The 25,064-nt window shown below is 45.3% G+C and overlaps 1 protein-coding gene and 1 pseudogene across 1 annotated transcript in view; one reads left to right on the top strand and one right to left on the bottom strand.

Moving 5' to 3' along the window:
- Hephl1 (hephaestin like 1) overlaps nucleotides 1-25,064 on the bottom strand; it is a 64,300-nt gene that overhangs the window by 35,746 nt on the left and 3,490 nt on the right. The window contains exons 2-4 of the mRNA XM_055615599.1: nucleotides 12,881-13,125; nucleotides 2,465-2,677; nucleotides 1,708-1,887 (exon numbers count right to left, since the gene is read on the bottom strand). Of these exons, the coding sequence (XP_055471574.1) occupies nucleotides 1,708-1,887; nucleotides 2,465-2,677; nucleotides 12,881-13,125 (638 nt within the window). The remainder of the gene's footprint in view (nucleotides 1-1,707; nucleotides 1,888-2,464; nucleotides 2,678-12,880; nucleotides 13,126-25,064) is intronic.
- Nucleotides 3,157-9,259, top strand: LOC129683021 (BCL2/adenovirus E1B 19 kDa protein-interacting protein 3-like; annotated as a pseudogene).

Here is a 25,064-nt window from a genome sequence, read left to right on the forward strand (position 1 = left end):
CTTTTCTTTGGGAGTTTGGTCATCGCAGGTTGCCCATGACCCAGTGGGTGGCTGTGGTATGTTCATGCACATATGGGCAGCAGTAATTGGAGGCAGTAGGTTAAAAATAAATAAATCTTAAAAGAAAGAGACAATGTTGGGATGGAGATGTGATGGAGATCCTTGGAGCAGGGAGTAGGGTGGATATGGCCAAGATATATTGTATACATGTATGAAAATTTCAAAGAATAAATTAAAACATTACTTGGGGGCTAGAGGAATGGTTCAGCACTTAGGAGCACTTGCTGTTCTTGCAGCTACCCGATTTGATTCCAGGCACCCACAACTGTGTATCACACTAGTTCCAGGGGATTCAATGTCTCCTTCTGGCCTTCTCAGGTACCAGGCATAAACAAACATGTGTGCAAAATACATGTACATTTAAAAAAAAAGACGAAACTATTGTTCCTAACAAAATGGCTCAGACAGCACCATTTAAGTCATAAAATCTAAGTCATTTTAGTAAATTTAAATTGATTGATCAATAAATCTTATATTGATTTAACACCTTTTGTATATCAGTGTGTTTTTTTTTTTCCAAGTGATTTCTTCTATAATTGGCATGTCTCTTTTGCTGGCATTGATTGTGTGCAAACTCCTGCATCTGTATACAGGCTGTTTTTTATTCTGAAAGTTCGCTTTGCTTAAAAAATTCATTTCTTCTGGGGGACCATCTCATTACAAAAGAATAACTCCTGAATGGTAGGAGGGATTTCATGGGCAGTGAATCCTGAAACACTATCTGTGGTTTTCCCAGTGTTTGGGGTTTCATCCTGTTCTGAAGAGCAGCGATAAAACTAGTGCCAGCAATGACTTCCACTCAGGTCTTGTTCACCTCCCTCTTCCTTGTTTTCTTTGCTTCCTGTCCTTCTCTTTTCCTTCTCTCCTTCCTTCCCTTCTAAAACATTTGCCAAGTACCACTACATGCCAGATTAATGAAGCATCACCAGAAAGAAGATGGCAGGCGTGTGATGTAAGACAGAATGTGTATAGTGACTGACGGCCCAGCCTGGATGTGTATTATAAGTAAAGGCAGCTAAATTGAAATGTTTTTCCAGTGAACTTCCTTGCTCAGGCTCTCTCAGGAAGTTCTCTAGTACAGATTATCCCCTGGCCTGAGTTTGCCATTAATGGTCTTGACCTCAGACTCTTCATCTGCAAAATTCAGGCATCGCTCACTGCAGCTTTCTCTTTCTTTTATGATTGAAGATCTTGTGTCCAATGAATGCTCACTGTATCTTGATGATTTAAAGAATGCCCAGAAGACAGTAAGTTCACAAGTATGTGTTTAAACTCCACACACTGCATAGTTCTGAAAATTTGACAAACACATGGATGCTAGTTGCTGGATATGTTATGTGGTGAGATTTTATTCTCCCTTCTAGCAGTCTATATGTTATAATCTGGCAGTCTAAACATTATAATCGAGAAGGAACCTTCCCGGTTGTTTTCTCTCTGTTTTCTATACCACTGTCTTGTCTGTCCTACTTAATGTAGCTTGTGTATATGGCCTTGTCCTTTCTCAGATTGTTGGACTTCAAAGTGTATTATGTCTTATAACCGTCATCCAAATATATCCATCTTGCAGAATGAGATGCAGGGTTTCCACCTGTTTTGCTTCCCTGAAGTACCCCATCATGCAGAAAGCCCCTCATGGCACACACTCACCATGCATCTTGTTGCTCCTCTGGAAAACAGCATCGGTTTTGTCAACGGAAGTCGGGTCAGTGCAGAAATGCCTGATGTTTTCATCCAGGTACCAGCTCTGGTTCTCATCCACAAGAGTGAACATGATAACAAACTCTCGGTCCACATCAGTCCTTGTCCCTGAGTACCTGTTCAGTACACCTTTCAGGAACATCAGGAGAGTGGGGGGAAAGCAGTTAGAGGTAAACTAAACCCAAGTGAGGCCCCTCTCCTGCCACCAGTGTTCAGAAAGCTTGACGGAGATAAGCAAGGATAACCTGCATCCTGCAACATTTAAGCAGATGCCAGCTCTGGTGCACATGACACAACTGTAGCAAAGTCACACACAATGCAGAAATCTTGAGCACTAAGAACACAGAGGCTTGGCTGCTCCCTGAGGAGCAGCTATAGACAGTGCAGACACATGAAATTGAAAAGAGCAAACTGAAGGTGTCACTGGTTACTTGACAAGACTGTTCACTTTCCTACATGCAGTTATGTGGAATTCTGTTTTTATTAAGTGAATTCCAGAACCCTGCTGTGGTTTGTAAAGAGTGCCTGAATTGTCTGCTCTGATGTGAGATCAGCACGACCTTCCATGTTGTCTAAAAAAATATCAGTGGAAGAGTTACATTCTACTTGAAGCAAGGATGGTAATGAAGCAAGACCTCAATCTTATACACACTTTCAACACACACATTGCCTGGGAAGAAACTTTGGGGATATGGAGACTGCCTACCTTCCTTACACACCAGCAGGGGTCCAATTAGCCCTGAGCAGATATCCTTAGGAGCATCAATGTGGGAGTGGTACACCCAGGTCAGGCAGTTGGCATCAGCTGGAGCGGGTGCATATTCCTCCCTCACCGGCCAGACATAGGTGTAGTTTTTGCCAGGAGGGACCATGTCGTCATCCTTGTTCCTTCCAGATGTCCCATCTGGGTATAAGGCTCCTTTTATCCAAAAGAAAATGAAAGATGACCTTAAAACCCAGAGGTTTTGTGCTGTAGGGAGGGAGCATGTCTTTGAAACCAAACATAAATGAATTTAAATGTGTTTGCTGTAGAACTTGAGGTGAAGCCCGCTGAGTTCTTAGTAGCCTGGTTTTCCCTGGTATGGCTGTGATGCTGAGATCTAGCCCACAAAGACAGGAGGACTCAGCGAGGGAATGCATACAGAGTGCTTCTCCCGGAAACACGGTCTTCCTAATAAAGATGCTGATGATCCTGCTGTTCCAGTCTGAAGGGTTTCATTTCTCCTCACTTGCCATTGTCTTGAGATGGGACAGACAAGCAGTGGAGGAAATGATGAGCACCACTTGGGGACCTATTCCAGATTCATCGTCCATGTGGGTACCACAAAAGATGAGAAGGGAGGGTTGGGATTTCTCCCGGCTTCCGGAGATGTTATCATCTCAGGGACAGACTGCAATATGTACTCAGGGACAGACTGCAATATGTACTATGGACACATGGACAGCTGGGGAATAAAGCGAAGTAGTGTGAGGAATGTAGTTTTGGATCAGAATACACAAGAAGAGATGGTCAGCTGTATAGCAGGTAAGGTGTATAAAGCTGCCCTGTGCTACATTTTTTAATCCTTTTAAAAATTAATTTATTCACCTTACATCCCAATTGTAGCCCTTCCTTCCTCTCCTTCCAGTCCTACCCTCCTTCCCTCTTCCCCCTTCTCCTTTCCCCTATTTCTTAGAAAAGGGGACCCCCCTCCCACCAACCACCTTATCAAGTTGCCTCAGGATTGAACACGACCTCTTCCCCTGTGGCCTGGCAAGGCAGCCCTGCCAGGGTGGAGTGATCAAAAAGCCTGTGCTACATTTTATCACTAGGATCCTGGCATGGAATTTTTCAGTTAAGGAAAGTCCATTGCACAAAACAGTGTGACAATGTATGCAAAAGGCGAGTGACCAGCCTGAGTCCAGTATCATCATCAGATGATAACGGGTCAGGTTCATTATGGAGAAGGACTCAAGGGGCCCCAAAGGACCAGGAATTTAGGGCTTTCCCTGCAAAGAACTTTCCCTGTTACTGAACAGTAAGGAGGACTGTTACGGATAGGGAATGAGACGGACATAGACATGCTCCAGGCCTTCCGCTGTCACTCACGCATTCAGTTCATTCATCAACATAAATTGGATATAAACCACATGCTAATGAATGGGATCCATATTACAAGTCAAATAAGGTGGCAACCCTAAGGAAATATGATCTAAGTTTTCTTGACACATTTTACCATAAAATGTAATTTGATGTTTGGAGAAGGATGCAAGAAGAAAACAACTAAACCTACTGTATGCCAAGGACATAGAGTGGTCCTGAGGGCTGAACCCAGGACATGAAGCATGCTAGGCAAGTGCTGTATCTCAGAGCTACAACCTCAGACAATATCTATTCTTCAGCGCAACCCAATCTCGTACATACTAATGTCTATTTCATTATGTCTTTCCACTTGGCTGAGTCAGATTTCAATTTATGTCTGACTTTCTAAGAAAATTACTGAGAAGAGAGTCTATGGACCTCTTTTATACTTATTCATTCAACTAAATTTCTTTTCCAATACCAACTTTCAACAACTATCTGGTACGTAACACTTAAAGATAAAAGCCAGAAGTATCCGTTGATAAGGACAGTGAAATTTTTCATAAAAAAGTAAGAATTAATTTTATTAGTTAGATCCTGTCAGGAATAAGGTTGTATTTGGGTTATACTGTTAGATGTAAACTTGGTGTATATTAGGGTAATATAAATAAATTATATCATTTCTTTTTTTCTGTAAAAGAAAACAACAATTGTTAGTGAGAGGTTTTGGGAGAAAAAATTGTGTAAGAGGCGATCATATTTACACTATTCAGTAATGTAATACTTTACATTTTCTGTGTTTTCAAGAATAGATGCAAAAGCAGTCTCTCTTTTTCAAATGAGTTCTGTATTGTCCTTCAATGGGAAGTGGAGATATTTAGACACAGCTGTGGCTGCTTTTACTCTGAGTTAAACCACTGTGATTTATTACTTTTAACTTGATAAATGATTTAATTTTACAAAGGAATAAAGTAAAGGAAAAAGAAATCCAAAAAGCTCTTCTCCATCGACTATGACCCAGATTCATTTTAAAGAATGACCCAGAGTCATTTTAAAGAACTCCTGGGGTTGCCTTGCAAGGGCAGCACTGGGCAGGGTGGCCTGTCCCTAGCGGCCTCCTGCAGTGACTTGTTATCTTCCTCGCCTTTCTTCTTCAGTCAGTCCTTTCATCTCTACCTGCCGTTCACTCATGAGAACTCAAAATACAAAGCTGGCTCTATCTTCCTGTGCCCAGCACAGCTGCCCTGCATGACTGTACCCCTCACCTAGTACCATCTACCTGGCACACCAGTCACCTTGGCCTTAACGCACCTGAATTTCATGCCTGCGCTCTGTGCTGACACCTTTCTATGTGGCATTTCTGATGTAAATTTTCCCAAACAGAGCCTTTCCCAGGGTATGTTGCCCCCTGTCAAGCCTGCTCTTTAGCCAGCCTCCTGCATTAAAAGCCATGCCAGGCCACAGAGGAAGAGGATGCAGGCAGTCCTGGGGAGACTTGAAAGGCTGGGGTCAGTTGGTAGGGGAGGAGGGCTCCCCCTTTCTGAGGACTAGGGGAGGAGGATAGAAGGGGAAGAGGGAGGTAGGGTGGGGCCGGGAGAAGATGAGGGAGGGGCTACCATCGGGATGTAAAGTGAATCAATTAAAAACAAATAAGCCAACATTCAAAGCCACACGTCTGATATAAAGGGCTAATCTTCCCTGCCTCTGCTTCCTTCCTCCTCAGTTTCTGCGCTGGTTCTCACAAACCATCCACGCGGCCCCTCCCAATCACAGCCCTCTTGACAATCACTTCCTAGCTGGCTTTCCTGCATTTTTGTCTCTCTGGTCAGATTTATCTTTTTATCTCAGTTGCAATGCTATTGCTCCCCACAACCTGAGTGCAGAGATGACATCAAATGTATCCACGTGGACCTCTGCAATCGGCACAGCCTGGCTCAAGCAGCTCTGAACCGCTTGAACTATCAAGTCAGTTCTCCTGCGTTCAGAGCAAGAACAGCAAAGCCACTGAAATTAGACAGCCTGGAATCAAACCCTGCCTCTATCATGTCTTAGCTAGGGGGTCTGGCAGAATTTCACACTTTAAAATGATGAAACTTAACAAATACCTAACACATAACATTATGCAAGCTTATGTGACATAACATCTAAAGAGCCTGTCACTGTGCCTGGAATATGGTAGGTATTAAAAAAAACATTGCCTGTTGCTTAGTCATAACATTGCTCAAATTTTAAAATGTATGTATAAATGCGCAGCAGATATAGTATGCATGTAACAGCTTTCACATCAGACTGTAAGAGCCAGAGACTAGGGTTTATTTTCACTCATGACTGTACCCACAAGATCTATACTGTTAGGTTTAAGCTTGACAATAGTTCATCCATTTTAGCTTATAACCTTAATTTGACCTAATGTTCCTTGCCCTAACCAAAACATCTTGTTCTAGCTTGGAAGCTCCCCATCACCAGGCCCTCTGGTCTTGGAAGTTCCCTGGACTCCTATGACTTTTCACCTGGCTTAAAGGTCAGAGAGCACTGCTTTGTCTAGATAGCTAAAATGTTGCAAATGCATCTGTTTGTGGTTTTTCCCTTTAAAAGCCAGCAGAAATCACCGGGTCATAGTTTGGCTCCTGAGTCCTGGCTGCAGCCCTAATGAATCAGTCTCGGGGTGTACGGTCAATAAACCATCCATTTCTGACAGAGACTGGTGTGGCTATTCCTGAACCCCAACAATACCAGTACCTGCAATGAGGGCTGCTCAACATGTCTGCTGGAGAAAGAATGCGTCTATGCCATTGCCTTATGGTATCTTTTCCCAAAGCCCTGAAAGTACGATGCATGGTTGGATTTACACATGGACAGACAACAGGAGGCAGGTGTGAGGAGAGTTGATAGGTGTGAGGCTTGTCTTGAAGTGTCAGCTGGGATCCCTGTTCTTATGTGATTATGTAACACGTGGATAGGAATCACAGTTCCTTAATTCTAAATTCACTATGTGAGCTTTGTTCTGATGGGGACTTTCTGGTGGCCGTCACTGAAACGGAGGGGCTAAAGCCCCACAGAAATGCTTAGAGCCAGTTTTCAAGAGGAAGGCTATCATTCAAGGTCCAAATTTAAGTGTGAGGATAAAGTAGGAAGCGATGCTGGTCCGATGCACTGATCAGCCGCCAAGCTGCTTTGCCTGCCCTCTCCCTGGAAGAAGGTCTAAGGAGGTGCTGACTGTGTGGTTGGTTGTTGTTGCAGTCCTGCTCTCCAGAAGAGCCTGGTTCACAGTGAACATGGCTGGCGTTAAGCATAGGCCTCCAGACTACGGAGCTTGTCCCTAGAACCAAAGTGATCGGAGGACAATAAGGAGGTCAGCAAATCCAGATGGCTCCACATCTTGGAAGTGCAGGGAGCTGCTGGAACGTTTAGTCTCCAGTACTCAAGGGTCTTGTTTATTCCCAGGATAGGGGTAAGGTGGGAGATGGGAGAGAACTACCAAGTGGGACGTGCCAGTTAATGAAAAGAAAAAAAATGTTACATGACTAAAGGCACCTAGCACTGTTGGTATGAGCAACTGCTGAGCTCGGCGAGAGCGGGGTCTGCAGAGTCCTCACTCGGGCTGCTCCTCTCTTGCCTCCCACCCACCCTCAGTGCCACTGGAGAGGTAGTTTGGTCCAAATGATCACAAATGAGGTCCAGTTGTTGCAGCCATAGTAAATGGAGATTTTTTTTTTTTTTTTTTTGTCTGAAATGGTGGGCATTCCATACACAAATTGAAATGCTATTTAGAAGGAATGATCTGGGGAGGAAGGGGACAGCACAATGATTTGTCTGTCCTAGCCTGATGGTTGGAGCAAATCCTGGCCGAGACAGCAAAGACTAGAAAGAACCCAAGTCATTCACACCTTCCCACTAACACTGAGACCGTGTACAGAGAGAGAGAGAGAAGGAAAGAAGGCTCAGTGGTTAAGAGTACTTGCTGCTTTTGCAAAGGACCCATCTTTATTTCAGTTCGCTCATAACTGAGCAACTGTAGCTTCAGAGGATCTAATCTTCTGGCTCATTTGAGCACATGCACAGCACAATACACAAGCGTGCGTGTGTGTGCGCGCACACACACACACACACATGCACTTAAAATAAAATAAATATATATGTTTTAAAAAGAATGGTAAAGGGGCTGGAGAGATGGCTCAGTGGTTAAGAGCACTGTCTGCTCTTCCAATGATCATGAGTTCAATTCCCAGCAACCACATGGTGGCTCACAACCATCTATAATGTGAACTGACTGATTCCTTCTTCTGGCAGATGTAAATGCAGATAGAATACTCATATACATAAAATAAATAAAATCTCTAAAAAAAAAAAAGAATGGTAAAAAGAGAAGAGACAAAGAGCCTACCAGAAAGGGGTGGTGAAGTGGGGATGAAGGGGAGATGAAAAAAGGCTTGAATATGGAGGGCATCATCAGAACACAGGACCCACTCAGGCTCGAGATGCTTAAACACAGCCTCCGTCCAATTATTTGCTGGCCACTAAGCTAAGCAGACATGAGAATCTAGTCTTTAAAATAAAGCCCAAAACTGAATGACGCATAATGAGCACACACTATAAGGAAAACAGATTACACAGACTGGGCCTGCCAACTCTCTTCACAAAGAAGATGAAAAAACGCAATTGTCCAGTTCTCAGCAGCAACTTTGAAAAAGAGATGTCAGTGGATTGATGCAACACACATGCCCATGTCCCTCAGCACAGGCTTGGTTGCAAGATTTCAAGCCGGATACTATAGCTGCAGAAGGGGAACCTGCAGGGGCTCCTGGGTAGAATTGCTCTTGGGCCTCAGTTTCTATTGCTAATGGCAACATGGGAGAAATCCTGTTGGAAACCAGTCTGAAGCTGGAGGGACTCGCTCCTAGAGTTCTCACTGTGACAGCACACCTGGCTCCTATACACCACAAGATCCTATCTCTGAGACGGACCTACAGAGATGAGAGGGGAAAGGAATGAACAGTCTGAGGTGGATTGTATTGAGAAAGGGGAAGAAATTGGAAGTATCTTAAAAAACAAAAGAGAAAAAAACTCCCTCGGATTGGATATGGGATTGGTCAAGTGACCCAGAGGATATCCCCCCCTTCCACCCCGCAAAGCACTCCTTTTTAAACAGCGGAAGTACACAGCTCCTCTCAGCGTGAGACAGAGCCCTGTGAAGAAAAGGGGCTTCCTCTCAGTGGGCCTTCTGATGGTTTTCCTCAGCCTCTGCTCTCTCTTAGCAGCTGGCAACTGACTGGGGCTCCATACTAGAAGGTTCGTCTGACAACCTCCACTGGCATCTTTGGAGAACTAGATCCTCCTTGTTCACAAGGCAAGGATTCCTGTCTGAGCTGCGACAGCTACCACAAGGTCCCTGGAGAGCTGTGCCTGCTGTGTTTAACTGTTCTGGTCACAAGGTCTTAACTGAGAAAGATGAAGGAATCAACATTGTAATACCTATATCATCATTTAGTCAACATCTCAGGGTGATACACTTTTCTTTGTATATTAGTTATAAACAGTTCAAATGTTCAAATGCACTCACAGACTAGCACTCAGAGAAAGAGTGAGAATATGTGGGAGTGTCCTTTGCCAAGGTGATGATTTTGAAGGCTGCCTTTTTGAAGCTGTACAGGTTAAAGCCCAAGAAGACATAAGAAAACAAAATATTCTATATGCATGCAGACACAAAAATTGAACTGTTAGCAAATTAGCAGATCAAACCCATCAGTATTTAGACATTTAAGACGTTTAGTATTTCATGACCAAACAAGATTTGGTCATAAATATCAAAGTTGCAAAACAATTAATACAAACATATAAATAGATTCAAAGGAAAATATCACAGTTACCTCAAAAGAAGCAGAAATGCATATAATGACATTGAGGACTCACATGAAAAACTCTCAGCCACCTGGGAATAGAAGAAGACTTCTTCCTAACTCAATAAAAGGCAATTAAGAAATCCCCACAGCTAACATCATGCTTGATTGAAAGGAAAGCCAACTGCTTTCTTTCCAAAACTGAGAACAAGACAAGAAATATCCACTACAATTATTGAATATTATCCTGAAGTTTTGCCAGTTTAATAAGTAAAATAAAGGTTAGGTGATCTTTACTCATGGTGATACTACATTTTCAAATTACAGGGACCCACTAACAAGCAAGTTCACCCAGGCAGGAAGACACAAGACCAACATACAACATCAACTCTGGTTTTATTCTTTATCAACAAACCATCCAAAAGAAACCAAGAAAACGGCTCTCCTCACAGCACTATCAACTACTAAGATGTCTGGGGGTTTAGCAAGAGAAACTCACAGTGTGGACAAAAAACTGAAGCGCCACAGGGAGCTGATGAGGCTCCAAACTCCTGCTCATTTCTAGATGCCATCAAGACATCAAGTCACAAGTTTTCATTTTATATGGACCTTTTTATTTATGTATTTTAAAATTAGCATACAATGCGATGGCTTCATTGTGGCATTTGCATGCACACACACACACACACACACACACACACATACATTGTTGTCATTCTTCCTTTACTCATTGTTCTGTCCCCTGTCCCCTACTTGTCTTTTCCTCCTCCCAAAAACCCCCCTCTGCTTTCATGTCAATCAGATTCCATCCCCCTCTTTTCTCTCCTCTCTCCATTCTCTCCTCTCTCCTCTCTCTCTCTCATATGTCCCTTCCTAAATTTATAATCCACACACACATACACACATGGGATAAATCTCACTTGGTTATGGAATGGTCAATGCCGGGAGCCAAAGCTATCTACTGAAGCCAAAGCCAATAAATGAGCCAAAGCCATTTAGTGGAGCCAATGCCAATTAGTGGAAAAGTTACCAACAGCTGCACTAGGACCCTAGGTCATGGGTGATAGATTTATGTGAGAACATCTGCTCGTTAGTCTTGGAGCATCCTTGAGATATCTTAAGGAAACATTTTTACAGTATCTTGCAGGTGCGGTATCTCAAACCATAAAGCACTCTTGCTATCTTCTGCAGCAGTAAATAAGCCTTCCCCCTTTTTCTGCCTTCTCCCTATATAAAATTGTGTAAAAATTCTAATAAACAAGGCTTTGATCAGAGAAACAGACTTAGCCTCATTCTTTGTGTCTCTTTGTCCTACTTCATTCTTTCCACCCCCACCCTTTAGAAACCCATTGAAGTCCCATGGGTCGGGACAGATCAATAAATATTGTTGGATTTGAATTGCTGACAATTTTTGTACCTAGGATCCGCATAGGAGGGAATTTTTTCTATTTTTACTATACATACACACATACACACATGTGTACTAGGTACACATATATATAGTGAATGTCTGTAGCCTAGGTTAGCCTCAGATTCATGTACCCAAGGATGGCCTTGAACTCCTGGTCCTCTTGCCTCTAGGATTACAGGTGTGCACCACACTTATGAGATGCTAGAAATTAAACAGTGCTTTGCGCATGCAAGGCAAGCACCCTGTCGAATGAGCTATGCCCCTAGTCGTGTGGTATGGTCTATGTGAAAGCCAGTGTTCATTATCAACTTGATAGAATGTAGGGAGACATGCTTATGAACATGAATGGTGGCTTAAAAAAATATGATCCCCATTGATTCATGTATTTGGATGCTTGGTCCAAAGGGAGTGGCACTATTAGGAGCTGTGGCCTTGTTGGAGGAAGTATGCCACTGTGGGGGCAGGCTTTGATGTCTCCTATGCTCAAACTATACCCAGTGTGGCACACAGTCTCCTGGTGCCTTCGGATCCAGACGTAGAACTCTCAGCTCCATTTCCAGCACCATGTCTATGCGCACTCTGTCATGTTTCCTACCATGACAACAATGGACTAAACCTCTGAATTGTAAGCTAGCCCTAATTTAATGTTTTCCTTTGTAAGAGTTGCCATGGTCACTGTGTCTCTTCACAGCAGTGGAGCCCTAACTAAGACAACATACCTATGAGAAATTATCTTAACTGGGTTAACTGAGGTACCTTTAGGTGGGTGGCACCATTTCATGGCAGACCTGAAATGACCCCTAATGTCAGAGGCTTGCTCGCCTGAGCAGAGTGACGACCCCTCTGGTGGATCTAAGAGGTAGAGACTAAAGGAAGGTCTTCAGGTCACTGGTGGAGACCCAGTTATTTCCTTCTCTTGCCTGTGAAGTAAGTGGTTTTACCAGGCCGAGTGATCCTCATCAGGATGTGCAGCTTCCTCGTGGGCCCAGCAGCTCTGAGGCCAATAGATCATGACTGAACCTCCCAAACTGGGAGCCAAAATAAATCTGTTTTTTCTTCTTAGTGGTTGGTTCATATTAGGCATTTGTTATCATGATGAAAAAACTAACACAGTTACAGAAATACATACTTCTGACATCTGGAAAATCTTTGTATCTCAAAAGTCTAGCACAAAACCGCTTCATTAGTTAACAAGCAATCAAGAAACTTGCTAGCCAAGAAGGAAGACAGGCATGTGCACTAAGAAAGGCCTCCCAAACAGCAGCTAAGACAGGCAGCACTGAGAAAGTCACCCCACCACCCGCGCTGTGGCTGCAGGTAGGAGCAAGCTGCCTTCAGCCAGTGTTTCCAAAACACTACTGATGGGCACAGAGGAAAGCCAGCGAGCTTCAGGGGCCATGGTGGGCTCAGAGCCCTGTTCACTGTCAACGTAAAGAAGAGAAAGGAAGCTGGGGCGAAGCTTGGCCGGTAGAGTGCGCCTCTGGTACACGTGGAGCTTTGAGTCAGTCCTCAGCACCACACACGCCAGGCGTGATGTCGCCCACGTGTAACCCCAGCCTGGGGAGTGGAGGCAGCAAGTCCAGAAGTTCGAGGTCAGCCTCAGCTACATGAGAGCCTGTCTCAGAAAAAAAGAAAAAGAAAAAAAAAAAAAAAAGCAAGAAAGGGGGAAAATAATGAGAAGAGAAGGAGAGAGAGCAGAGGGAAAGAAGTGAGTGTTAGTCAGTGTGCTCTTTGCATCCTGGGCAGTGTCCATCAGAGTGATCTGCGAGATGGAAGAGAAGCAAGGCGCGGTGACAGAGAAGGGAGAATCACCTTCTGAATCCTTGTCGTAGAAGACGCCGTGAGGATGCAAAGAGAAAGGTCTGGAAGCGAAGTTCTTCAGGTGGATAACAATCACGTCGCCCACTTCCGCTCTCAGGATGGGACCCAGGAACCCCAGCCACGGGGGCTTGGGGATCTCCGTGGAATAGCTCCCATCTGTGAAGTGTCTGTAAACGGCCTTCTTGTAGATGCCGCCTATCCTGTTGGGCCCTCGTTCGAGAAATAGGGTCGCAAGTCTGGAAGCAAGAGGGAAAATGTTTTCAGTTGCAATTCAAGGAATAGCCTTTGTAGGGTCATCGAATTCTTGTTACCATTTCTAATTTGGTGTTGACATAATAAGCCATGGCCTCTATGGACTCGGCAAGAGTATTTTTAACTTGCCAGTGTGGAAATGACAAGTCAAAAGGCATAAGTAGTGCTCACAGCCAAACTGAAAGAACAGCAAAGTGTGCTGAAGCCAAACTGTCCGCTCACCCCTTCCAGGCCAGTGTGTGTGTGTGTGTGTGTGTGTGTGTGTGTGTGTGTGTTTGTGTGCGCTTGCCTATGTACACATATATGCACATTTGTAGGGAGGCCAGAGTCAGATCTCAGGTAGTTTTCTCAGCCACTATCCACTTTGTTTTCTGAGACAGGATCTCTTGCTTTAACCTAAAACTTGGTGATTTAAATGGGCTGCCTGGTAGTTAACCTGGTCATCTGCCAGTTCTCACCTCAAGTACTAGAATTACAAACGGAGCCACTAGTGTGGTAAGGACTTATGACTGAGCCATCTCCCCATCCCTCTCCTTCAGTTCCCGTTCAGCTCACACCTAACCCTAACCCTAACCCTCAAGTGTCCCCGGTGCTGTGCAGGTACAAAGGGACTCTACAAGGGACAATAAAATACTGGACAAAGCAATGAGGTCCAGAGGTAACTGAGTGGCTGAAAAAACAGGCTCGGGCACAGCTTTTCTTATATATAATATTTGTATTAATTCTTTGAGAATTTCAAGTGTGTATTCAATGTATTTTGATTTGTATTTCACCCCCAGTCATCCTAACTCCTCCCGGGTCCAACCCTATCCTCAGCCCACTTCCAAAGTCATGTCCCATTAAAAAACTGTTAAAACTTGACAAGGCCATTCTGTGCAGCCTACACATTCTCAAGTGTGGGACCATCCCCTGGAGATGCTGACTACCAGAGGCCACAACCCTTACAGAAAAACATTCTCTCCCTCCCTCAGCAGCCGTCAGCTGTCAATAGTGCTTCAGTTGCAGGAGAGCGCGCATGAGGCCTTCCTGCTTCGAGCCAGAATGTTAACCGGCTTGATCTTGTGCAAGTCTTTTACAGGCAACCACAGCAGCTGTGCGTTCACAAGTTGGCACCTCTGTCATACCCAGATGACACAGTTAAACACTGGGTCCTCCCAACTTGTGGATCTCACAGTGTTTCCATCCCCTCCTCTATGATGCTCCCTGAGCTGTGTGTGTGTGTGTGTGTGTGCATTCTTGAGACACATGTGTGAGTATGTGTATGTGCATGTGTGTGCGTTTGTGTGTGTGCATGTCTGTGCATGTGTGTATACATGCCTATATGTGTCTTGTGTATTTGTGTGTGTGTGTATGTATATGTGTGACCGTGTATGTGTCTGCATTTTTGCATGTGAACATGTGTGTTGGGGGGATTGATGCACATATTTATGGCTGATGCTCCATAGACACTTGTTCTCTACATTTTGGTCACTTGTGTGTGTCTCCATTAGCCACCAGCATTGCACAATGGAACTTCTCTGATGAGGTCTGAGAGCTCAGGCAAAACTTTCCTAAAAATAAGGAGAGTTCAAAGGAGCATGCAGATGAGGAAGGAAAACACAGGAAGAGACCCACAAGCTGTGGAAAGAGGGAACAATGGGGAGGGAGAGGTGTGAGCAGCAGGTGAGGAGTAGGTTACACACTGGGTACAGGCCTGAGAGGCTGAGTCCCTGAGGCTGCATGTAAGTGGTTAGGTGGTTAGTGATGAAAAACCTTCAACTCCAGCTTGAAGAACTTACCGTTTCCTGGGAAGCACGGACTCATAGCATGATTGACATAGTAATCGTGTTTTAAGGATTCTGCTTACAATAGTGGTATGGACATTTTAGAGGAGGCAGGCAAAAGAAAGAACACAATGAGGGGTAGACAGGCAGTTAGGAGAGAGGAAGAAGGAAAAGGAGGAACCAAGATTCTAGCACTGGATGCTACAGCAGCCCTCCTGGGACCTCAGGGTGAAGGGAGGACTATGCTTAAAGCTTGGAGCGCTGGCTCAGATCACTTGTCAGAGGCCATGATAGCTTCTCCAGGGAAGGGGAAGCCACCTCATACTGTGTCTTTATGTGGAACCTGTAACTCAGAACCCAGCAGCACTGCCCTCACCCCACCCCCAAGTCCCCCATCCTCCATCCTCCCATTCCTCCATGCCTGCACACCAGCTCTGGATCCATCCCCAGCTCTACCGTTTCTAGTCACAGATGTGCTCGCTGGGTGCAAGAGGTCAAGTCCAGCCAGGGACACAGTCCTGAAATGGGTGTGCATTCAACATACACCACTGTGACAACCCTTGGACTCAGTACTCAAGATCAGAGAGGAGACGGTCCCTTACCTGAAGGAGCTCCATTTTTGGAGGGTGACTTGTGAGAACACAGATTGTGAACTGAGCAGAAGAGGTAAGGAGAGGTTTTTTACACAAAGTGGGATGTGAAATAAGCTCCTTCAGAACTTATCTCTAGGGGAATTCAGAAAAGAGGAGCTGCGGAGGCCAAGGAGAATAGAAGGCTGCCGTGGACAGTTCTTCCTGTGGAGACCCACACTCCATTCTCTGGTCAAAGAACACATATTCCATGTTCTCTTGTATGTTTTGGAGGGGATGCCAGAGACAGAGCAGAGGACACAGCCTACCCTGTGAGCACATCATACTCCCCGATACATCATCATCACATGGGGCTTGTGACCCACACCTGGCCCACCCTAACCACAGTGTCCGGGGACAGCCACGGACTGGCCAGTTGGTTTAGTCCGAGAGAATCTGGGAACCTGTGGAAGATCATCTACAAAGTTCACACTTGAAAAGAGGGCCTGAAATCAAGTTAGCAAAACACTGACATGTCTTAAGTGAGTTTATGGCTTTAGGTTAGGACACATTTACAGCTCTACTGGCCACAGGCTGGACCCACCTGGTAGAGCTTTTGATACCAGTTAACTAACCCCAGAAGAATCTGCCTGAATGCTCTCTACTCTCTCTGTAGTTACTTAGCCTTTGCTATAAAACCCATAAGGTCCTTAGCCAGAATTCCCTACATTCCTTTTCTGCTCAGTGGCAGAGCCACAGACCATGTTTCTCCTGAGATAGAGTTCCTTAAGCCAAGATAAAGTCTTTAGGCATATTTAATGGCTAAATATGTGGGACAGGCCCCTGAAGACACAAGGGCACTTTGCATGAGGACCAGGGGAAGCCTCTGTCTGTGCTGCTCCAACGACCTCCCAGCACGTCCGTCCCACATGTCAGTCCTGGAGCCTGAAGACCATTCTGTTGGCTTCTAAGAACAGACTGAGGACACAGTGCATACAAGGTCCTGGCCTGGATGCTTAGGGTACCGAAGTGAGTAGGGTCCCTGGATGAGGGTGTTGGTGGACATGAGGAAGAGACTCTGATGCTGGCCTAGAAGACAAGGCAGAAAGGAGGCAGTGATGAACATGCCAAGTGTCGTGTCAAGGTCATGGATCAGAGGTTGCTTTAGGGAAGCAAAAGCAGATTTATTTGGAAGGTGAAGTATGGGGAGACACAGGTGCTGGCTGAAAGCAAGTAGGCACAACATCTGCAAATAAGTGTCTCTGGAGGGTCTCATCCAGGATGTTTGGCCAGACTTATCTCAAAATGACAATTTGGGGCAGACTCCCCCCTCTGGCTTCTCACCATCATATTGGACCATACTTCTTTGTCCTGTTTGCTTTCTGCCCACTAGCCCAACCCTTTCCTAAGTTTCCACCTCTGGATTCTCAGGACACCCATGCAGCTGCTCAAACCTCTGCTCAACCTCAGGCTTGCTATGGGGAGTTATTCCTTAGCATCTGGCCCACTGAGCCCCCCACTCTCAATGGCCCAGGTGTGGCACACATCTGCCTGGCCTGGTGTAGGTCTAGTTTTAACACCTGAGCAGAATTTCTACCTCCTTTTACTTCACTGTTATCTGGTTCCAATTCCTCCCCCACCCTTGTCTGTGCACAGCTCTGTCCAAGCAGACGTCGCTTTGTTGCTGGAGCCCCAGCAAGTCTGATGTCAGTGAAGTTAAGAAATGCATTCCATCAGCTTCACCAAGACTCAACAACTAAAGGAAATTCGGGCTTCGTTTTCATTTTCTTTTGAAGGGATTGTTAAATATCAGTACAGTGTTGACTAGCTGCAAGCTCCCAACAGTCTTGAGTCTCAACAGTGGCTTTGCCCACCTTACAGGTGTCTTGGGGAGATGCTGCTACAGGTCAGCATGTGCAGTAGGCAGGAACCCCTCCTCTGGTGAGCAAAGATGTCCTCTTAGAAGGCAGGAGATTTTGACAGACAGAGGAGAAGATACCTGAGTGAAGCCCAGGATGCAGAGGCTTGGTCTGAGTGGCTGAAGTCTCCTTCCAGAAAACCAGCCCCCATTTCTTTCCTTGCCTGGTTTCCTTTCTCTCTGCTCCAAGTTTCCATCATCTTCGCTGTCCTTGGCACACAGCACATCTGTCCAAATTGCACCCACAGGCTCATGTGTTTGAACAATTGGCCCCCAGCTGGTGGTACTATATGGAGACTGATGAACCTTTTGGATGTGGGGCTTATCTGGCAGACAGACATTGGAACTTGTGGGAACAGAGCTCAACAGGATGAAATAAGTCACAGCCAGCTCCTGCCTCCACCTCTTCCCTGCACTGATGGGCAATATCCATTAAATGGTGAATCCAAGTAAATGCTCCCTCTTTTTGATATTGTTTTTTGTTTGTTTGTTTGTTTTTGTCTTATTTTTCTGTGTCTAAAATTTTCCAAGTATCTTTCAAGGTCAGTTCAAAGTCTTTCTTTAAAAAAAAAAGGATTTATGTTTTTTATTTTATGTGACAATATTTTGCCTTCATGTTTGGCGTTCACAGAGGTCAGAAGAGGGTATCAGATACCTGGAACTGAAGCTATAGATGGCTGTGGGTGATGGGAATCCAACCCAGGTCCTCTGTAACCTGCTTTTAACTGCTGAGCCATCACTCCAGCCTCCCTTCTCTCTACATTTGGTAGCAGCATATTACCCCAGGAACAGCATTTTACCCCAGGAACAGCATTTTTCAAAACGTGCTTTCTCTGCTCTTAGCTGGTAAGCTTATCAAAGACAAATAGCTTTTCTATTCCTAACTCCCTCTAACTTCCTAATGCCCAGTTTTCTCTGAAAATGTCCTGGAAGCTTTTCTGCTTGCTTAAGGACCTAAAGCAAACTAGCAAACAAAACTTGTCTGAATTTGCCCACAAATTGGCAAGTTGGAGATGGGAGAGTGCCACAAGCTACATTTGCAGAATAGCTTGGGTTGTCAGGCTTGAGCATAAATATTCTCTAAATATTTAAGAATGGCAAGGATAATTTTATCTTCTGCTTCATATCTTAGTGGCTAGTAGGAGTCACGACTGAGGTGCATCATATGGGAAAATGGGGAGGAGGTCACACAGGTGTCTGCTCTGGAGTTGCTCTTTGCCTGTGCTCAGGCCAGACAGGAGGCATCACTGTGCGTCAGGATCTTTGAGTGTGACTTGCCTACATATAGGTGACATAATGCCTGGCACACAGTTGAGTTGTTCCCCGGAATATCTAGGGAAGAATCTTTTCATGCTCATTTAATAGGTGCCCCTGCTAATCAAAAGACACGGGCATTATCCATGATGCTCAGCTCCAGGGTACAGTCTGTGGTCATCACATCTCAAAAATCCAACATATGCTGTTACTGGCTTCAGTTTTCTGGGTCTGCCTGTCAAAGCCTGCTGGCCTTTCTGTCAGTTACAAACAGGAGCAAAATTAAAAAGAAAAACATTTAAACAGAGTCTAACAAGACATGAAAGGCAAACTAAAGCAATGGGCCAGTAGGACAGTTAGCAAAAAAAGGTGCTGCTAAGCCTGATGACTAGGGTTTGACCCTGGGAACCCACATATTGGAAATGCAAAACTGATTCTCACAAGTTGTCTTCTGACCATCAGATGAATACTGTGACAAACACACACATACACATTTATTAATTATTCTAATTTTAACACATGCTTATTCCTTCCTCCTCCTAACACATGGAAGTGCCAGCCTGTCCTGAAGCATCTAATATGACCACAAGCTTGGGTCAAACTCACCCAGCACTAAGCCTGTTCTAATGAAGCAAGCCTTAGCCTCGAGGCAGAAGAACCTTCTTGGGTCCTCAACTGAGTCCTCTGAGGGATCAGAGCAGCTGAGTCTCACCTCAAAGAGCCCCAGAACATCACTGGGGAGCTAGATGTACCATGGATCCAGGAGGCTATGACTCCTGGAAATGACTTCTTCTTCAGGCTGAGAGACTGTTCATGGCTGAGAAAAGGCCTTTGATGGAGTTAGGAGAAAGGTCAAGGAGCCCCAAGGGTTGTGTCCTTTTAATAACAAGCAGCCGCTAAAACCTACTCCAGGGGAGACTGGTGTGTGGGCCTCAGGGCGAGCTCCTTTTTGCTCAGGTGAAGGGAGGTGTAGAGCTGCTTCCACACCGTGCTGCCCTCTCTGCTCAGTGGTCAGCCTCTCCTTCAAGCGAGAGCTGAACACATGCCTTTGCAGATGTCAGCTGGTTGAGGCCCAAACCCCTCACCTGCCCAGGCACCACCTCACTGTTCTCCCCTGGACACTAGGATGTGCCAATCCTGCCTGCCCTTGATGCTAACTAAGCCAGTCAGGAAAGCTCCCATGATAATGGCAGAAACAATGGGTTCAGAACCTCCATGGAGGAAGCAGAGCCTGCCCAGAGAAGAGTGCACATCCTAGGAGCCACAGGGCCAAAGCCCCAAAGCAACAACCTGGGTCTGGTTTCCAATCTATACAATAGGACCAGCAACACTTGCTTGCAAAGTAGAGAATGGTTGTGATAGTGAAAGTCTAAAAGACAGACCTGTTCCTTAGTTGGCACCTGAGTAAAGACCAGGGTGCTAAATTTATATCACGTTGTGTGGGTGGGCGGGTGGGTGGGGTTCCAGTGTTGAATTGTCACCAAAATACCAACAACAGCACATTCCGGAGCAACATATGAAACCTCCACTGGAGTATTTTAAAATTTACACGTGAGTACACTGACGAAAACATCTGAAAGCCACAAGAGTACTATCATGGGTGACTGACAGAGTCCACAGGCAAGCATGGGAGATAGGATTGCTTACCCATCACACTGTGGGGATGTTTATTCTGTGCATATGAGCTCACTTTCACAGTTAAAAATAGCAAAACTATAAAAATGTAAAAACAGTTTACTTAGAAAAGAAGGTCCAGGCTGTATGGTTACACCCTAGTGTAGGCATAGTTTAAACCAAAAAGGAACCCTGGATTCCCATGGCCAGACTTTAGATTTGTTTTGTGTAGACAAAGACCAAATTTCCTCAATGCACTTACAGCACTTCTTTGGGGTGCTTTGGTTTGTTTTATCTCGTGGTGTGTGTGTGTGGTGGGGGGTTCCTGTTAAGCAGCAGGTCATTAGTGCTCTTAATTAAGCAGGCTCTTAGAGGAAGGAATGAGTCACCCATGAGCTGCCCGGTAGCACCAGCGTGGGCAGAACTGCCTGCTACCGAGCGGCACTGGGTCACCCAGCAGGGCAGTCACAACCATGCTGCTAGGCCTCTGCGCTCAGACCGAAGGATGAAAGCCACAAGGAGGCTGTGCAAAGGGCGTGGCCATTCCAACAGGCTTTGATGGAAGACCCTCCACACTTCTCCACCCTGTCTCCCAGCACACACAGGAGAGCACACGAGTGAGTGCGTGCGCACGCAGATGGGGCTGAGCAGGCATGCTCACGCAGCCCTCTGCACGATGCTGTCTCTAGAAGGTCCTGACCCAAACCCCACCAGAGTCTTTCCCCATCACCCTTAGGATCACAGATGCTACCATGATTGGCCTGACAAAACCACGAAATGAGAGGAAATAGCACACCACAGGGAGGAAGCAGGGCCAGCTTCCCACGGCAGGGCAGCGTGCTCACATAGCTCATCACTGAGTGACACAGTGGCTTGTTTTGCAAAGTCTTAGATGTGTATCAGCCCTGTCCCTAGACTGTTGTCAGTCACCCCTGGGAAGGGGTTGGGCGTTCTATAGCAGTTGTTCTCTGATGTCACCCAGGCACTGTCTGCATTGGCATCACTAGGATCATTTGTCCCATTTCTGGGCCACTGAATCAGACTTCCTGGCAAAGCTATGGCATCCAGGTTTTCTCCAGTCTTACCAAATTCTTTCAGCAGAACTTTCCGGAGCTTGCCTGTCTGCCTCTTGGTACAAATGTCCTGATCCTACGCTAAGTTTTTACGCTAGGCTCCCAGCATCCAGGGTGTGTGTGGCCCAAAGCATTTCTGCATAAGGGCATGTATCATAAGACCCTCTGTTCTTCGGCTGCCAGGAGGACTTCTGTGAGGGGTGACAGCTCAAGATCAAAGCAGCCAAGACTTCCAGGTTCTGGGACAAAGGCTGTCCCTGGAGCTCATGGCCCTCTGTGAACTTGAGGGGCTGTGATGAGAAACCCTTGAAATATGAAGGCTGTCACTGGCCCTTGTCACCTGGCCTATAGTGAAAACTTGATTCTGGTGTGTAGGCAAAGTTAGAAATAACCCTTGTTCTTAGCATAAAACAAAATCTGAGTGAAATGTTTCTCTTTTTGTTGTTTTGTTTTGCTTTGGATTTTTTGTTTGTTTGTTTGTGTGTGTGTTTTTCAAGATAGAGTCTCACTATGTATCGCTGTCTTTCCTGAAACTCACCCTGACCAGGCTGGTCTCAAAGTCAGAGATTTACTTGCCCCTGCTTCCGAGTGCTAGGATTAAAGGCATGCACCTGCCTGCTTATAGTGGACTATTTAATTGAAAAATATTGAAAGTGCAAAACAAATAAGACTATTTCAAAAAACAAGAATAAATTTTAAAACAGTATTTTTTAAAGACATTCAAAATGGTGGAGGAGGAAAAAGAAGAAAAAAAAAAAAGGTGGTGCTACAAATAAGACATCTGCACAGCAAATGTCTGTGAATATCCAGTATGTGTTTGAAGTCACAGGATGGAGGCCCCACTGTTGTGAGTTCTAGAAGGCGATTCTTCTTCTGAAGAAGAGGCTCATGGGAGCTGAGCAGAAGAAGCAGCTGCTGACTCAGGAGAAAGACATTTGTTTCTCCTGTGGCATCTGTTTCTCCTGTGTGGTCCAGAAGTTCCCCACTAGCAACTGTCTAAAAGCCAAGGTGGGGATTTCACCTGACACTGCCAAGGGGTCATACTGTGATGGAAATGCTGACCTCAAAAAACCAGTAAGATTGGCGGTAGTCAGAAACCATTTAGTGGTGCTAAGGTGGGATTTGTGGCTCATAAGGTGTGTGCACTCCACCAAGAAATCCATCCCCTACATGTTTTGGCTTTATTTTCCCATCACTTATCATGGAGCAAATGATGTTTGGAACTATAAATGGAGGGCAAGGCATACACTCTCCGTCCCTATACTCAAGAGACAACATTTATTACATTTACATTTGACTGGGAAACCTACACATTGGTAAATGGTGACACATGTGATATCAATGCCAGTTATGCTGTACAAAGCCTGAGTGTCGGAGGCAAGTGGATACGGGTGACAGAACATGTAACCAGAGCAGATGTGAGGCTCTTATAGCCACAAGAAGGACACAGCGTCATCTAAGCCTGAAAAGGATGCTACTCACGAAAAATGAAAACAGGTCCATATCAGGACAACCAACACTAGGCAAAGAGGGTGGAGGCAGATTCCACATTAGAACTAGGAAGCCACGCCTTCCCTAATTAGATGGGTAATTTTTAAAAGTCATCTGAGTTATGCATTCCCATATAATTCTTTATTACAACTACTGTAGTTCCACCTAAAGCTTGGGTCCTACTTTGTCTCACTTGATTTTCACAGAAGCCCCTCAGAATGCACAGAATTTATGTTTAAAACATTTATGATGCAGCTTCCTTAGGTTGAAAAGGGCACATGGCCACGTGAGTCTTTCTCTTTCCAGTCTTTAGAAGTCCTAGAGATAAAAGAGTGACCATTCTTTATGAAAATGGAGGTCCAGATTGGAGAGAAGTGGTCACAAGCTAAGGAATGCAAGACACCTTCAAAAGTCCAAGAGGCAAGGAATGCTCTCCCGTAGGTCCCACAAAGAATGTGGCTTTTATTTTGGACTTGTGGCCTCCAGAACTGGGAGAGAGTAAATTACTGGTGTTTGAATCCACCTAGTTCATAGCCGTTTGGTCACAGGCATGGGAAACCAACACACCCCCAAGTATTATTAGGCCCATATTTCTGAAGAGAAAAATGAAGTGATGCTGGGAAAGTCTACCTATACTTACTGATCCCCTGACCAGGGTCGGATGGGTCAGGTATGACATGCAGAGCTTAGAGCACAGGAAGGATACTGAGACTCTTACCTGTCACACTGTGTCTCCAGATCTCAGCAGCCCTGCCATGGAGGCAGTAAGAGGGAGAAGGGACTAGGAAGATGCCATTGACTGCTGGGAGATAGAGGTAACAGGGGACCCCATTTTCTTCATAGCAGAATTTAATTCCATCAGGAAAGCACATACTAAATGACCTAATTTTCCACTCTCCTGTGAGTATCCAGATGTGTAGCAGAATTGGCTGGATGGGATTTCTTTTTTTCCCCTCTGTTCAGGGGATTGAACTTGAGGCATACCAGAAAAGCACCCTATCATAGAGCTAGATTCCAAGATGGTTGGGTGAGTTCTACATGATAGTCCTTTAAAGGCTGGTGCATCATGAATATCTTTGAAGAAGGAAACTTCATGCTAAGGATGGTTGGGCCAAAAATACAGACTGCCTATAAATCTCCATCATGCAGTCTATCTACCAACTTTAGGCTGCTCACATCTGGACTGCTTTATAGCAAATACAAAATTCTAATTTGTTCAACCTGCTCTTTGGGGGGAAACAAACTGCTTGCCAGTATAAGATATAACAGCAGCTCCAAGCTATTCATGGTTTTTAGAACTATTGTATGGTGTAGTGTGGTATGGTATGGTGTGGTGTGTATATGTGTGTGTACGTGTGTGTGTGAGAGAGAAAGAGAGGGAGGGAGGAAGGGAGAGAGAGAGTATATATGGAGGGCAATTATCACAAACCTCCACTTCACTTGAGAAACATGTCACACAGAAAGCCAGCTGGCTCTTTAAGCTTCCAGGAGTTCACCTGTGTCCACTTCCCATCTCACAGCAGGAGTGCTGGGATTTCAGATGCGCACTACATCTGGCTTCTGTGGGTTCTGGGGATTGAACCTCAGGTCTTCATGCTTACACATCAAGTATTTTATCCACAGAACCATTTCTCCAGTCCAAATTCACAACTGATGGTCTTAGTTGCTGTTCATCTAAGACCAAGCACTAATGAAATGAAACCCTTCCCTTTGTTCTAGACCTTAGGCAGGCCTCTCTGTCACCTCCCTGCTCCCCCTAACAGCCTTTCTTCCAGACAGATGCCCCTTGTAGGCCCTCTGACTAGAGACTACTCAAACTTTGTCCTACCGGTAGGCTGCTGTGGTGATGGTGAGGTGAACTTTCTCTACTACCCACCTCCAACATTTGGGCTTTGACAGACACCAACCAAAATCACGATCAGGGGCATCTCACATCCATAGGCAGCCCTGCATTCCACTGGGAAGAAGCTGCACGTACAGGACTCGCCTAATGACATCTGTGGTAAAAACTCTGCCTTTAACTAAGATGACCCACTCAGCTCCATTAAAGACCAGGCTTTACCACCGAAGCACAGTCACACCTTAATTAAGTTCTTTATGAGCCCTAGCAGGCCTGGCATGGATGGATCAAAATGCTGACACCAATCCTGGGCAAATCAAAGGAGCCTGGTGTCCCCATTCCACCCAGTGAAGAGGGAGAGGAGTACACAGCGCCAATGCCTCTAAATGGAACACACTTCT

This window comes from Psammomys obesus, unplaced genomic scaffold, assembly GCF_907164565.1.
Source record: "Psammomys obesus unplaced genomic scaffold, mPsaObe1.curated_primary_1811, whole genome shotgun sequence".
In the NCBI taxonomy this organism is placed as follows: domain Eukaryota; kingdom Metazoa; phylum Chordata; class Mammalia; order Rodentia; family Muridae; genus Psammomys; species Psammomys obesus.